Source organism: Penicillium brevicompactum (assembly GCF_028827555.1).
Source record: "Penicillium brevicompactum strain IBT 35665 chromosome Unknown utg000006l_segment0_segment0, whole genome shotgun sequence".
Taxonomy (NCBI): domain Eukaryota; kingdom Fungi; phylum Ascomycota; class Eurotiomycetes; order Eurotiales; family Aspergillaceae; genus Penicillium; species Penicillium brevicompactum.
This window is the reverse complement of record NW_026623209.1, coordinates 2,392,806-2,406,581: the sequence shown is the minus strand read 5'-3', so window position 1 is coordinate 2,406,581 and position 13,776 is coordinate 2,392,806. Positions and strand designations below refer to the sequence as shown.

The 13,776-nt window shown below is 49.0% G+C and overlaps 5 protein-coding genes across 5 annotated transcripts; 2 read left to right on the top strand and 3 right to left on the bottom strand.

Annotated features, from left to right (window-relative positions):
• Positions 1 to 2,194: 2,194 nt before the first annotated feature.
• N7506_009112 (uncharacterized protein) lies at positions 2,195 to 2,949 on the bottom strand (the record flags this gene model as incomplete). The annotated part of the gene is made up of 2 exons (XM_056958405.1): positions 2,195 to 2,636; positions 2,744 to 2,949. 2 exons carry the CDS (start codon positions 2,947 to 2,949, stop codon positions 2,195 to 2,197), a joined length of 648 nt encoding a protein of 215 aa, XP_056807795.1.
• Positions 2,950 to 4,504: 1,555 nt separating this feature from the next.
• N7506_009111 (FMN-dependent alpha-hydroxy acid dehydrogenase) lies at positions 4,505 to 6,148 on the bottom strand (the record flags this gene model as incomplete). Its single annotated transcript, XM_056958404.1, has 4 exons — positions 4,505 to 4,677; positions 4,732 to 5,401; positions 5,461 to 5,966; positions 6,016 to 6,148. The coding sequence occupies 4 exons, from the start codon at positions 6,146 to 6,148 to the stop codon at positions 4,505 to 4,507; spliced, it is 1,482 nt and encodes a 493-aa protein (XP_056807794.1).
• A 901-nt stretch (positions 6,149 to 7,049) lies between these two features.
• On the top strand, positions 7,050 to 8,213 carry N7506_009110 (3'-5'-exodeoxyribonuclease; the record flags this gene model as incomplete). The annotated part of the gene is made up of 5 exons (XM_056958403.1): positions 7,050 to 7,088; positions 7,153 to 7,330; positions 7,383 to 7,873; positions 7,920 to 8,110; positions 8,165 to 8,213. The coding sequence occupies 5 exons, from the start codon at positions 7,050 to 7,052 to the stop codon at positions 8,211 to 8,213; spliced, it is 948 nt and encodes a 315-aa protein (XP_056807793.1).
• A 201-nt stretch (positions 8,214 to 8,414) lies between these two features.
• On the bottom strand, positions 8,415 to 9,779 carry N7506_009109 (uncharacterized protein; the record flags this gene model as incomplete). Its single annotated transcript, XM_056958402.1, has 2 exons — positions 8,415 to 9,092; positions 9,138 to 9,779. 2 exons carry the CDS (start codon positions 9,777 to 9,779, stop codon positions 8,415 to 8,417), a joined length of 1,320 nt encoding a protein of 439 aa, XP_056807792.1.
• A 1,286-nt stretch (positions 9,780 to 11,065) lies between these two features.
• On the top strand, positions 11,066 to 13,025 carry N7506_009108 (putative amino acid transporter; the record flags this gene model as incomplete). Its single annotated transcript, XM_056958401.1, has 6 exons — positions 11,066 to 11,980; positions 12,033 to 12,192; positions 12,246 to 12,257; positions 12,307 to 12,511; positions 12,562 to 12,920; positions 12,991 to 13,025. 6 exons carry the CDS (start codon positions 11,066 to 11,068, stop codon positions 13,023 to 13,025), a joined length of 1,686 nt encoding a protein of 561 aa, XP_056807791.1.
• Between the last annotated feature and the right edge of the window lie 751 nt (positions 13,026 to 13,776).

Genomic DNA, 13,776 nt, shown 5'->3' with positions numbered 1-13,776 from the left:
CAGCATCACTTGTATCGTGTCGTTATTTTCGTTTTCGCGCTGCAAAGTCCAGCTTTGCATTCTCATGGAGGGTGAAGCTCTTCGCGCGCGTTCCTGTCCTTTGCTGCTCAGCTCGTTGCTCCTGCCTTGGGCTCGTTCCAAGCCGGGAGGGCCTACGTCAGGGTGGAATCATCGGGGTTGGCAAGACGCGCTTACAGTTCAAACGCGGAGTCAGGCGGGGCACAAGTTGAACGAGTTATCTGGGAAATTAAAGTGCACGGCATGAGATTCGTCTCGAGGTATAGAGGGTGTATTGGGTGGGTAAACTGCAGTTTTTCCATCTGCAAAGAAAAGCTAGAGCCACCTCAGACTAAGAAACATGTAGCCTGCTTTAATGTAAAGAGTCATTGGAATATATGGAGAACTGATAGGTTACAGACGAACTGTCAATACAGTACGGAGTAGTACAAGTTAGGGTTGATCTATGAATTGATGGATGTGGGGCTTCGGGTGATGTCAATGGCAGATGAACCATGGTGGAACTCACAATTGCTTATTCCAAACGTCTTGGCTAGGCCACATATTAACAAAATGAATGGAGACTGCATTCAAGACAACTTCGTGCAAGTATTGTTGTGATGGCTCCTCAAATTAAACTATGCCGAATGAAACAGTAGCCTCCGATCGAATTGTGGAGCCGCCGCCGCCACCAGCTTGCTTCCCCGCAAGATAGCAACACAGTATTTACTCCGTACATATACACTTGATTGAGTTAACAAGGCCAAACGTGTCTATCAACAGGCCGTAGAGGCCAGGTATTACTAGGTGATCTTGAAATGGGACCTGGTCTTCGCATTTCGATCTGAAATATCATCGCGTGAACTACTCCACACTCTGTACTCGTACATCTTAAGAACTTGATCAAGGCTCCCAGCTATCTGACATCAAGCCCCAAATGCACTTTAGCTAGCTGTCTTGTTGATTTTGGTGGTATTAGTGAGCATTCTTCCTTCCAATGTGATAATCCATACGAGCATTACTAGTACCACTACCTCCTAGACATTCCAAGTCTCAACACCCGGGCATAGTGCGGGCTACAAAATATGGAGTAGGCAATAAAACACAGCCACACTCACCACATTCCAATAACACCATGCGATGGCCCAAAATCCAAAACTTCATACTTCATACGGAATACAGTAAATAAAGGCGCAGCAGCGGACCCAGCCGCATCCCTTGCAGCACAACAATGATTAGCCACCCGCCACAGCTCCATTAGCCCTGGCCATCAATATCGGCCCCGAAGAAAGCCACAATGACGCACAATCCCGCAAGGTGCCAACCTTCAGCTCGAAAAAAGATTGGTAAATCAATCAGATAATCATCCCCAGACAACCCCGAAACAGCCCGAGCGGGCCCCGATCTTCTCCTTCCGAGCCCCGTAGTGCAAAATCTCGGGATTGTGCAAGAAGAATTAGCCCGCCGGCGGAATTGATTTTCGTCAAAATGTCTCTCTGTTGAAATTGGTCCGTAGGGTTCGGCTTCTTTAGGGCCAGGATATCATGTCGGGTACGGAGTACGGAGTATGTCTTGCCAAGGTGCACTTTTACCCCAGCCTACGAGAAGTTATACTTGTACAAAGCGAGCATTGAGCTTATGCAATTCGTGTACTTTAACTTACCTTAGCGCAGATAAATTTCGGCCCATCCGAGAACCCCCAATGACTCATTGGATGTTTGATCGCACCCGGCGGAGGTACATTTTTCGTTGTGCCGAGGCACTTTTTTGCCGATGCCCAGAATGATCTACGAGCAGAAGTAGATCTAGCGAGAACCCGGATTAGTCTCCGGTGCAAATATTCCGAGGTCACCAGATCAAGGTGAAACAGTAGCCGTTGTTCAATCGTCATTGGGACCTGCATGTGAACTAGCACAGCAGCCATATTGAGTCACAATTTCATATGATTCCGACGTTAGTACGGAGTACATGCAGTCGAATGGACATCCACCTTAATACAGAAAGAAGATTAAACCGGATGGGGAAAGCAATATTGAAGTGGCAAGCATCAAAATGGCATTGCAAATATGGTAGATAGAATAAAAGGGCCGACAAGCCAACCAAGGAGGAATCTCACTCCCGGATAAATAATACATCAAACACGCTAGAAACCAAACAGAATTCAGATCATGAGCCCGTCAACGGGTAAAAGAAACATCTACTTCCGCAGAGTCTCTTTGGGTCCCATAACATCATCCAAAAAGCCAGACCAAAGCTCCTTGAAGGCACCAGGCTGAGCAGTAGCATTTTGACTGCGTTGGATCTCCTCGCCGACACGGGAGCGACCCACGGCCTCGGTCAACGAGAAGGGGTCCAGCTCGACAGCGTGGTTGTCGACGACCTCGCTCATGGCGCTGGCGGCGACGTCGGCTCCGTCACCGGCGACAGTGTAGATCAGTGGCTTCATGGGTGGGGCGGAAGGGGGAGAGGCGTGTCCCCGGATTGAAGGAAGCTCGGGAAGGACCGGGACTTGAATGCCGCGGTGCAGGGGGGCGGCGTCGAGGTCGGCCATGGTGGGCATGTAGACGAAGTCGACGGTTGAGTTGTCATTTAGGGCTTTTGAGGAGCGGGAGGTGTTGAATTGGCGAGTTGAGGGGGAGCTGGATGGATGTTAGACTGGGTGTTTTGGTTTGGTTGGGTGTTTCATCCCATGTAGAATGGAATAGATGTAGACATAGATGCAAATGTGAGGAGCATGGAGACTTACTCTGAGAAGGCGCTGCCGTTGATTCTGCGCATGGCAATGCTGAGAGCACGAGATTGGAGGATGTCATGGGTGGACATGGTCTTCTCGGCGGTGGTGGCGGGTTGAGCGGATTGCACGCCAGTGATGTGTAGGTTGCGGCGAGCAGGAGTGGCAGCAGGCTTGGAGACAGCGCGAAGAGCGCGGAGAGATGAACGAGGAGCAGACATAATGAAGAGAGAGTGTGAGTGAGAGAGAGACACAGAGCAAGGTGGATAGGTGTTAGGTGTGTTTGGGGAGTAGAAGGATAAAGTACAGCAAAGTTGCCGAGAACAGAGAGGAAAGGTAGGACAACTTTATAGTTGAGACTGGTTGAGAGCTATGAGGCCACTTCTTGGCGGTCTGGACCCGTTATCGATAGTCCGAAGTAGACGACGTCAACAGTTCCTGTCCTTTTTTTTTTTTTTTTTGGTTCACAGAAGAAAGTCTATTGCTTTGAAGAAATATTATTGGAGATAAAGATAAACCTCTCTATGTCACCCTCTATCTTGTTTCTTTTTATACCTATTGCGTACTCGATGCTGAACACTGAGCTCAACACTTTCTCGTTCGGAGATCTACGGCGTACCGGGTACCCATCCGTCGGTACTCTGAGCTACCCCGTACCCACCAGAACACAGAGTGACAAGATGTACCCGGTACATCACTTTCCCCCCTCGACAAAGTACCCTGTACAGCTGAGTATGAGGACATCCCCCCTCAACTCCTCCTGAAACCGATGATCGTTGCCTTATCTTGACGATCATCCAATTGAATAACCACGCCATTATTGGGTGCTTTTCCGAATTAAATTCCTCTCCCTTTAGCCTTTCCCCTCATATTGGTGAAGTATTCTCCGTTATTCTCCTAGGGAAACTGAGGTGCCTATCGGACTTTCGCTGCACCTGAGCACAGCGTGCAGATGACAATTCCTCGCCTATGAGTGGCTGTGGGGAGTGCACGTCGCTACTGATTCGCGTCAAAATTGGGGGGTCAATCATGTCTTCTCCGTACTCCATACTCCGTTTCCTTGAATCCCATGACCAGGTGGATGAGTCTAAGAATAATCGTCAGTCCCACTTTTGAAGAGTGGAGCGGTGAGCGACCGGAGTTGAGCCCGCCTTCCGACCTCCCTCGATGCTCTGCTTTACGCCTACGGAGTACAATATGCTCCGTATGGAGTGTACACCAACCGGATTGACGACGTATGCACTATGACCATGCATTTGGTGCTACGTGTCCGTCTGTAGACCGTTGGATCTGAACCCCGCAATCTTGTCAATCGAGATCAGCAGACCTGTGCTAAGGGTGGATTTAGGGGTAGTGTTTTCGATAGCTGTTCTCTGTAAGGGCTTTAGTGGTTCATCAATCTTGGCATTCTGCTTGGAATTCTTCCCCTGCAGAATCCAGGGATAGGAGTATCGTGGAATCCGATTGTCATTTTCTGTACTACCTGTGGAGGATAAATGCTCCGTATCTTGGACGGGAAACGGGCCGCGAATGGTCACCGAAGTACTAATGGAGGGGCATCCATGGATCATGTCAGATATGCATAATATCTGCACACTACTCGATCCTGTATACTCCGTACGGAGTATGTCAATGATGTTCATCTACATCGAGCTCCCAGAGTTTAATAGCCAAGTTTAGTAGCCAAATGACCCACGTGCTGCGCTATATGTTATCAGGCATCAGGAAATGAATCCCAACCGCTATCCTACGCCCCTATACTCCGTACCCCTATTCTCATAGTTTGGCGCCCGCTCGTCGCCCTTTAGCTATGGCCCGAGCGTACGGATGGGCGCGGGTTGCTGGAACCAAGTGGTCGACATCCCCGGTGTGTACGAGGTCCGGCGACGCCTGCGCCAGGGATGTGATGCCAACATTGCGCATAGAAGTCTCCAGTTCATCCCGCATGACTGAAAATCGAATCAGTTAGCAAAGTAAAAGAGTAAGTCAACAAGTCCACTTACTATCGATCAGATGCTCGACGCCCTCCTGGCCGTAATTGGTCGCGAAGAGCATACTCCTCCCCATCCCAACAGCCGTCGCACCCAGACAAACAGCCTTGAGAATATCAGTCCCGCGCCGAATCCCACTATCAACATAAACCTCCATGCACTCAAAGACCTCGGGACACCGGCGATGAATCTCCAACAACGTGATGATCGACGGCGGACTGGTATCCAGATTCCGGCCTCCGTGGTTACTGAGCAGAATCCCATCGAGTCCCGCTTTCATGGCGAGCAGAGCGTCATCCGCTGACATCACGCCTTTCAAACACACCGGCTTGTGCGTGTGCTGTTTCACCCATTTCAAATCCTCCCACGTCAGCCCGGGATCAATGAATCCTGCCATGACGCGGCCGAGCCCGCCGCCCTTCTTGTCGTTCTGAGCTTTCGATGGCGACATGGGCACGGATAGACTCTCGTCGGCTTTGACGCGCTCGTCGGCTTCGCGCTTACCGGGCCACGCTGCGTCTACCGTTACGAAGATCGCTTTGATGTTCGGGTTCGCTGAACATTGGCGCAGTAACGCGGCGGACTTTTCTCGGTCCCGGTTGACGTATAATTGGAAGAAGAAATCGGCTGTCGGTGCTGCTGTGCGCAGCTCTTCCATCGTGTATGATGAGTTATTTGAAATCTACCTTGTCAGACTCGAATTGCGTTTGTCGCATTGCGTTTGGCAGGGGGGATACTTACGCCTTGCATTATGCCTTTGCTCGCACAAGCTCTGGCAATGGCGCACTCGCCGTCCGGATGGATGAGCTTCGCCATCGCCGCTGGACTGACGAACAGTGGGAGACTATAACTTCCGCCCAGTATATTTGTTCGGGTATCGACAGAGCGAACGTTTCTAAGGACCCGCGGCCGGAACCATATCCTGTCAAAGCATGATTTGTTGGCATCTCGAGTAATTAGATCCGTAGCTGCGCTGGAGTAGAAGGCCCATGTTTTCTTGCTGGCGGTCTTGGAGGCTACGACCTCGAAGTCGTGCGAGTTGATAAGGGTATGTAGAGGTGCCTTTTCATTCTCAAGCATCACTTGTGGGTTTTCCTCTGGTGGCGGCTTGGCCCATTCTGCATCAATTGTAGACTCATCGAGAACGCCCTTGAGCTTATCTGCGTCGAGGTTATTCTTCATTACGCTGGGGGCGTGGACCTCCGAGTAGGCTTTCGTCGCATCGCTGCCTGCGTATTTCAAGATAACTGCCAACACGTCAGACATTGGTCCCGCTAGACATATTTGCGCACGCACTATTTGACCCTCCTGGGTGTTCTTCCAGGAAATCTGTCACGTCCCAGACTTGATTGTTGACAACCACCCAGCAGTCCTCGGGCGTTTTGTGTTCTGAAATCTGCTGAGTAGATAAGACCTTTGGATCCGCCATTTTCTTGTTGTAGGATTTCGCCAAACAGCAATCTTAACAATTCGTCATTGATGGTCTTAGGGCGGAATAGAACGAGTATGGAAAGGCGAAGGTGGCTACCGCAAGTTAAAGTACTCAGCAAGGGTCCGGGCGGAGAGGCCTCTTCGGCAATGTCCCCGGACTTACCCCGGACTGCTGCCAAAGCTTGAGCTTGGGCTCAACTACTACTTGTTTGTTGAAAAGGAAGCATTCCGTGCTACACGGCTTGTTTCCGCGAGTCAATTGTTCAAGGTTGCCGAACATTCCCAGAATATCCCATTGGACCAGCTCACCGGCGGTTATGAGTATTGTACAACGACGATAGAATATTGAGACAAGATCTCAGTTGCAGCAACATTTCAAGGTCTACACTGAAGGACCCGCAAGTGTCACGAATCGGCGGTGCACCGACTGGGCTGACGGATTTCTCTCCGAGCGGGTCTGATTTGCCGCCACAAATTCAAGGCATATATCTCCACCAGCCACAGGCACCAGCCCTAGTGTGGCTCACGCCTTCCGACCGTGTGCCAACACGAAATATTGTCAACAGTTGACTCATTCCATCAGCCAAAAGAAAAACGAGAACCTGAGTCATCTCATGCAAGCTATATCTGCACATAGCAGCGTCTTGAAATTTTTGAACCGTCATATCACGCCAGCTGCGAGGACTAGAGCGATTGATAGATTTGTCTTGACAGGTTGGTTTTGCGTCTCAGAATATAGATGGTTCAAACTAACTAGGCTGTCCTATTCATGAAAGATCGAGCTAATAAGAGATACAGGTGCGAATAGTCGACACAATTTGAACAGAGGATTTGTGCATCAATCTTTCATCCAAAATCGCAAAACTAGCTCCATTGGAGCGCAGAATTTCACATCAAACATGGCAGAATCCGAATCTCAGCCTATCCGATATGTTGATGTGCGTTATTCCAATTCGCAAGAAGGGTGATCATTCCAGTCCAGCAGCTGATCAAGAACCTCAGATCGGAATCAACCTGGGCGACCCCATGTTCCGTGGCCAATATCACGGCAAACAGTCGCACGAAGATGACGTAGACGATGTGGTCCAGCGCGCCAAAGATATCGGATGCTCCAAGTTCATGGTCACAGGCTCTGATCTCGAAGAATCGAAGCATGCCGTACACATCGCGAGCAAATATCGTGAGTTTCTAATCTCAAGCTTCCAGCTCTACGATTAACACAAGCTCCAAAGCTGGGCTCTGCTACGCAACCGTTGGCGTGCATCCATGCCAGGCAAAGCTGTTCGATGAGTACCCAGGCGGCCCGACAAAAATGCTAGAGGAACTCCGCACCCTAGCGACAGAATCACAAGCAGCCGGTCATGCCGTTGCATTTGGCGAGATCGGTCTTGACTACGACCGTCTATTTTTGAGTGAAAAGGAGCCGCAACTCAAGTACTTCGAAGCCCAACTCGATCTAGCCGTTGAGATTCAGATGCCGCTTTTCTTGCACTCGCGTGCCGCAAGCGAGGACTTCGAACGGCTTCTCGCTCCTAGGCTTGCGAAGCTGCCGAAGCGCGGTCTTGTGCATAGCTTTACGGGAACCATGGAGGAGATGAATCGGATGGTGGCATTGGGACTGGACGTTGGTGTTAATGGGTGTAGTATGAAGACCGAGGAGAATTTGGAGGTTGTTAAAGCTATCCCGCTTGATAGGCTTCAGATTGAGACTGATGGTCCTTGGGTGCGTATTTTCATCCTAATCAATGGGGCATTGGCTGACTTTTTAGTGTGAAATTCGTCCTTCTCATGCTTCTGCGAAACATCTGGATGGAGCGGCGGAGTTACCCAAGGCAGTTAAGAAGGAGAAGTGGACGAAGGGGTGTATGGTGAAGGGGCGCAATGAGCCCGTTGCTATTGCTCGTGTTGCTCATGTCATTGCCAGCGTGAAGGGTATCACTGTGGAGGAGGTTTGCGAAGCGTAAGACACCTGGATTCCTTGTCAGAGGCTCTACTAATCATCATTTTTTTTAAGTGCTTGGAACAACTCGATCAAGATGTTCGGATTGGGCGAGGCGCAGTAATTCAACAATTGCACATAAATTCCTAGCGCCCTGTGGGGGCTTGGTGTTCCAAGGTTCTTATTGAACAGCATTGCCCATATAGCGCACTTTGAACCTTGAAAACAACAAACTCTTTAGAGCCTAAGATATCGACTGATAGAATAGTTATTCATGGATGTTTCAATTGATGGGTATGATACATTACAGCCCTGAAGCCAACTTTTAGGGTCCCTCCATCAGTATCAAATCTGCATCCCACGCACCCATGTCCTCAACATGACACAAGCTTTTTGCAATACCTTCTCCACTGGTCGCCCCATCGTTGGGATCCGAAAAAAGCATTTTCTCGTCATCACTCCAGGTCATTTGAGAAGAAGCGGCCGTAGACAGAAAACTGTCGAGCGAGGTTTGGGTTGATTCACCCAGATCCGTGAAGCTGGTATCGCTGTAGTTGTCCAACAGCTGGCTCTCGCATTCACTCAGACAATCTGGCTCATTCAAAAGGCTCGCAAAGTTGTTTTCATCTTCTGCATTTTGTTCGACCCGGCGGGCTGCACTTTTCTCAGAAATGTAGAGAGGTTGGCCCATAGGTATGGGATGCTTGTTGCTATCTTTGGAATTCAAATCTCTGTCAAGAGTGGCGGCAGAGAGCATCAATGATCTATTTTTGGGGGGGTTTGACTTTCCTGTGGCGTCCAGGGCAATATCCCAGAGCCTCGAATGGATAAAATTCCTCAGATTTGCTGCTTGGGGATCTTTCTGGGAGCAGCCCTTGTCTGGCGATTGAGAAGGGTGTATAGACTCCATGAGTCTGCCTTTGAGGGAAGGATGACTCCCTTGAAGCATGTCTGATATCGCCTTGGTGATGGTTGGGATGATGACACCGCGTTGATTGATTGTCTAGACTCATTAGCATTTTACAATTATTGGACAGCGGAAACTCACCTCTCTATATCCGCTTTTGAAAATAGAAGGTGCTATATCTGGCAAACTGGAGAGGGAAGCTTCTGATGAAACCTGAATTTCCGGGTTTCTTACCCTCTTCGATACGATCAGTCTCTGAAAGCCAAATTCGAAGAGTTGTAGCAGATCATCAGAATATTTGTCGAATTTGCCCATGTCTGTGCAATAAGCTTGAGGCTTAATGTGCCGAGCAGATTCTTTGCAATGCATTTCTTCAAGCCAAACAGACCCATGTTCTGGGTCTGGAAGCTGTGGTTCTGCTATTGCTTCAAGCTCAAGCTCGAATTCAACAGAAGGCACTCCGCTTTGAAAAGGTTGAAGCTCACAACCGTAGGAATCTGGTGTCCGAAACATTTGCTCTTCATGAAAGCAATACTCCAGGGAGATATCCACTGAAGCCAAGGTAGCCGCCGACACGTTTTGAGGTGGACAGGCATGTGGGGGATTGACCATAGCACTAGGTAGCCTCATCTGATTCTTGCAAACAGGTGGAATATTGTCTTTGCGCAAAGAAATGTTGATACGATGCGTTCCAGAAGTAGCAAATTGTTCAACGCCTTCATCGAGAAGTGACGCCGAGAATCCGAGTTCCGACCAGACCTGAACAGCACAGTCAGTACTCATAGTTAGCACTAAGATGAAGAAAAGCTTTCCTTTAGACCACAAAGATTGTCTCTCAGCCCAGTGATTAACGTGTTGACCACGTCATTCAACCTCCGATCACAACGGACGAAGAAGCGCAGCCTCATCTCTGGTAACTCTGTTATCCAGATACCGTCCAAATCAGAGACCCAAGATACAACCCTGTGAGATTTTGGTTGGCCTTCCCTCTGCAATTGGTGAAGCTGGGCTGTTGCGGCAAGGTGGAGCTGCAGGTGTGAGCCTCGGAGTCGGAAGGTGGCTCGACCCAAGTCAAATTGAGCCATTGTCGGGAGGTTTCATCGCCAAAGGCAATACATAATTGGCTTTTTAGTAGATTGGTGTCTATTAATTCGATGCCAATTGGCCGAAGGTTATGAGTGAGGTCTGGATGGGAATAGTGGGCGGTAAACCACACCACACATGACTTCAGCCCTACAAGGAAGGAAGTGCACATGACCGTTCAACTTGTCGAGACAAGATGACATGTGATATTTTCATGTTGAACCTGTCCTAGACTACCTTTGTACATTTAAGCATCTGGATTTCTACTTGTCTAGTTGTGTTGACTTACACTCGGTGATAGCAGATTCGAGCCTCATATCCGTAGGCGTTTGAGCCGCGTAGTCTGCCTTTCATTCCATGGCGTAGACTATACCACATTTGGCTGAATGTGTCTGCTTATACAAAAGAGAAAATCGAAGTCTTTTCATGCGTTGAAAAGATTGGATTCTGCATTAGAATTCGGAGACGATAGGTGGGATAGGCAACTGTTCGCCATTCCATCAAAGATGCTCTGGATGAACACTTTGATGGAACAATGTGGCATCACATAAAACATCTGCAATGAGTGAAAGGAAACATGTTGGGCGACTATGATCTGATCAGACAACGAGCACCTTTACACGAGGCTTATACCCGGGGTCACTTAGAGCCTAAATCAGATTGGTTTCGATGAGATTCAGTGTTGTCTGAATGCCAACATTCATGATGCTTGAATAGATGGTTTTGATATCATTCACGGGGGGTAAAGCTTGAATAGAATATGGCCTTACATATGAAGATAATCAAATTGATCCTCACAGAGCAAAATCACACATTTAGAAATTCAATTTTTAAAAAAAAGAAATATGGTTGCAGCCAGCCCTGGAGACTTGTCAGGCCGATAACGCTTATCGGATCAAAGCGACTTTATCGATAACGCCTCACGTGCGGCCCCCATTCAGGCGGCCTGAAAGTAACTGACAGCTTGCAACTATTCACGGTCAGCGATGCCAGGGGTGGAGACGTCAGAGGATCAACTGCCTGGCCATGGCCACAACGAGAATGAAGCCCAATTTCCTCTGTTGGCTTCAGACGAGGAGCAAGACCTAGCATTCCAACCGGAGTCCGTTCCGCCGCCGATCCCCTCACGCAACGCGACAGGTAAACGCCACTCCTCGATATCCCAGCCCGCACCCGATGGACAGCGTCGCACGCCCCGTACCATGAACCGAGTACGATTTGATTTGGAGGAGGAGTCTGAGCACTCCGAGCGCCGTTCCATTGACCGTGCTTTGAGCCCAGACGATGAATTATGGATCGACGATGAAGACTATGAACTTGGCACGAGGGGATCGGGAACTCAGCACAATGGACAGTCAATCCCCTTGCTCACCAATATCGAGGCCCCCAGTGTGACTCTCGCGACATCGGACGAGTTCTTCCCCGAAGAGCACCTGGAGGATGCGCGACCCAGGAGTGGTATGAAGATGGCATTTATGAACATGGCCAATAGCATCATTGGTGCTGGAATCATCGGTCAGCCTTACGCGCTTCGTCAGGCCGGCCTGACTATGGGTATTCTGCTGTTGACTGCTTTGACATTCACGGTGGACTGGACCATTCGGCTGATTGTGATCAACTCCAAATTGAGTGGCGCGGACTCTTTCCAGGCGACTATGCAGTACTGTTTTGGGAAAAGCGGTCTGATTGCAATTTCGATAGCGCAATGGGCATTTGCATTTGGTGGAATGGTGGCATTCTGCATCATCGTGGGCGACACAATACCGCATGTGCTAGGTGCTTTGTTCCCATCTCTTCGGAACATGTCCTTCTTGTGGCTACTGACAGACCGTCGGGCTGTGATTGTGATTTTCGTCTTGGGTGTTTCGTATCCACTTTCTTTGTACAGAGACATTGCAAAGGTAAGGTCGTCGCTTTGGTGAGTATAGGTCTGAGGCTAATTGAGGGCCATAGTTAGCAAAAGCGTCTGCATTAGCATTGGTCAGCATGATTGTTATTGTGGTCACTGTCATTACCCAGGGCTTCAGGGTTCCCCCTGACGCACGCGGAGAGATCAAAAGCCACCTTGTGTTTAATACCGGCTTTTTCCAAGCTGTAGGTGTTATTTCTTTTGGTAAGTTGAAGCTGTTCCTATTGATGCTTGAAACATTGCTAACTCATCCTCAGCGTTTGTCTGCCGTATGTCAATCCACCTCATTGCAGGGAGTTCCAATACTGATTTCCACAGATCATAACAGCCTTCTCATATATGGCTCCTTGAAAAGACCCACTCTTGACCGGTTTACCAGAGTCACCCATTACTCAACAGGGGTGTCTTTGATCATGTGTCTTGCTATGGGTATTGCTGGATTTTTATCCTTCGGGTCTAAGACCCAAGGTAACGTTTTGAATAACTTTCCATCCGACAATATTGTCGTTAACATAGCACGATTGTATGTCTTTGCTATCAAACTTGATTGGACTTTCTGCTGACTTTGACTAGTTGCTTCGGCCTCAACATGCTCACCACCCTACCGCTGGAGGCTTTCGTCTGCCGTTCCGTCATGACCACTTACTATTTCCCCGATGAGCCACATAACCCAGCTCGACACATTCTCTTTACGACAGCCCTAGTGGCTACTTCACTGGTGTTGTCTTTGCTGACTTGCGATCTGGGAAGTGTGTTTGAGCTCATTGGAGCTACCAGCGCTGCTTCTCTGGCATATATCTTCCCTCCTCTCTGTTGGATCAAACTCAGCGGCGCGTCACGACGGGAGAAGATCCCTGCTTATCTATGTGTTTGCTTTGGTCTGGTGGTCATGGGTGTCAGTGTGGTTCAAGCAGTGGCCAAGATCATTCAAAGTAAGTCATGCTCTTCTCATCCCATACATGTCTCGCGTTTCTCAATACTGATGAACGATTTTGTGTACAGACGATGGTGAAGCACATTCCTGCAGTGCACCTTAGGTGATTACTATGCTATCTCTTGTGGGTGTATACCCCCATGCCCCTGGCATCAGGAGGTATCCCAGAGAGACCTTGTACATACATCTGTATAGTAAATATACCAATATTGTCATGACTGCCCCGGTTTGGCTGTTAAGGTAAACCTTCCACCGAGTCATTGAATATCGACTGTACAGGATACTGCTGCCACTTCCCTTCCCATCTAACTAAAGTATCTGGGCATATTTACTCACTTGGCGATGTGAATGAGTTGGGTATCACGTGTTTGACACCTGGTCAAGAGTCGAAGGAAGGCACGATGGTCTGAAATGATAATAGCGCGTCCCTGCCTGTCTTTCTTAACGCGTCCGGTGGTGGAAGTGTCCACGGGACCGTCCGATACAACGCGTTTTGTTTGGCCTCGCGTTCCCACGTCTTCTCTCTCCTTCGTTCTCTTCTACGATCTCTCTTCCCTTACATCTCCGCCATCTTCCTGCCCATCTCAGTGCCATCTCTTTGGCCTTTTATCAAGTTTCTCATCCTCAATGGCTGATGATCGTTGGGGCTTTTGATATTAGGCCGCTTCTGCTCCTCACAGACAATCACTTGAGCTTCTTCGGGCTCTTTTATCTTTTCTTCTCTTCTGCTCTGTTATCAGGCCTTTTCTAAGGCATTTTTCTATTTGATCTCTTTTTCTCCGGAGACCTCACTTCGTGCCAGAGTCAACCTGGTTCTGGCCTTCACTTTGGGGGGAATCTACATCACATTGGCT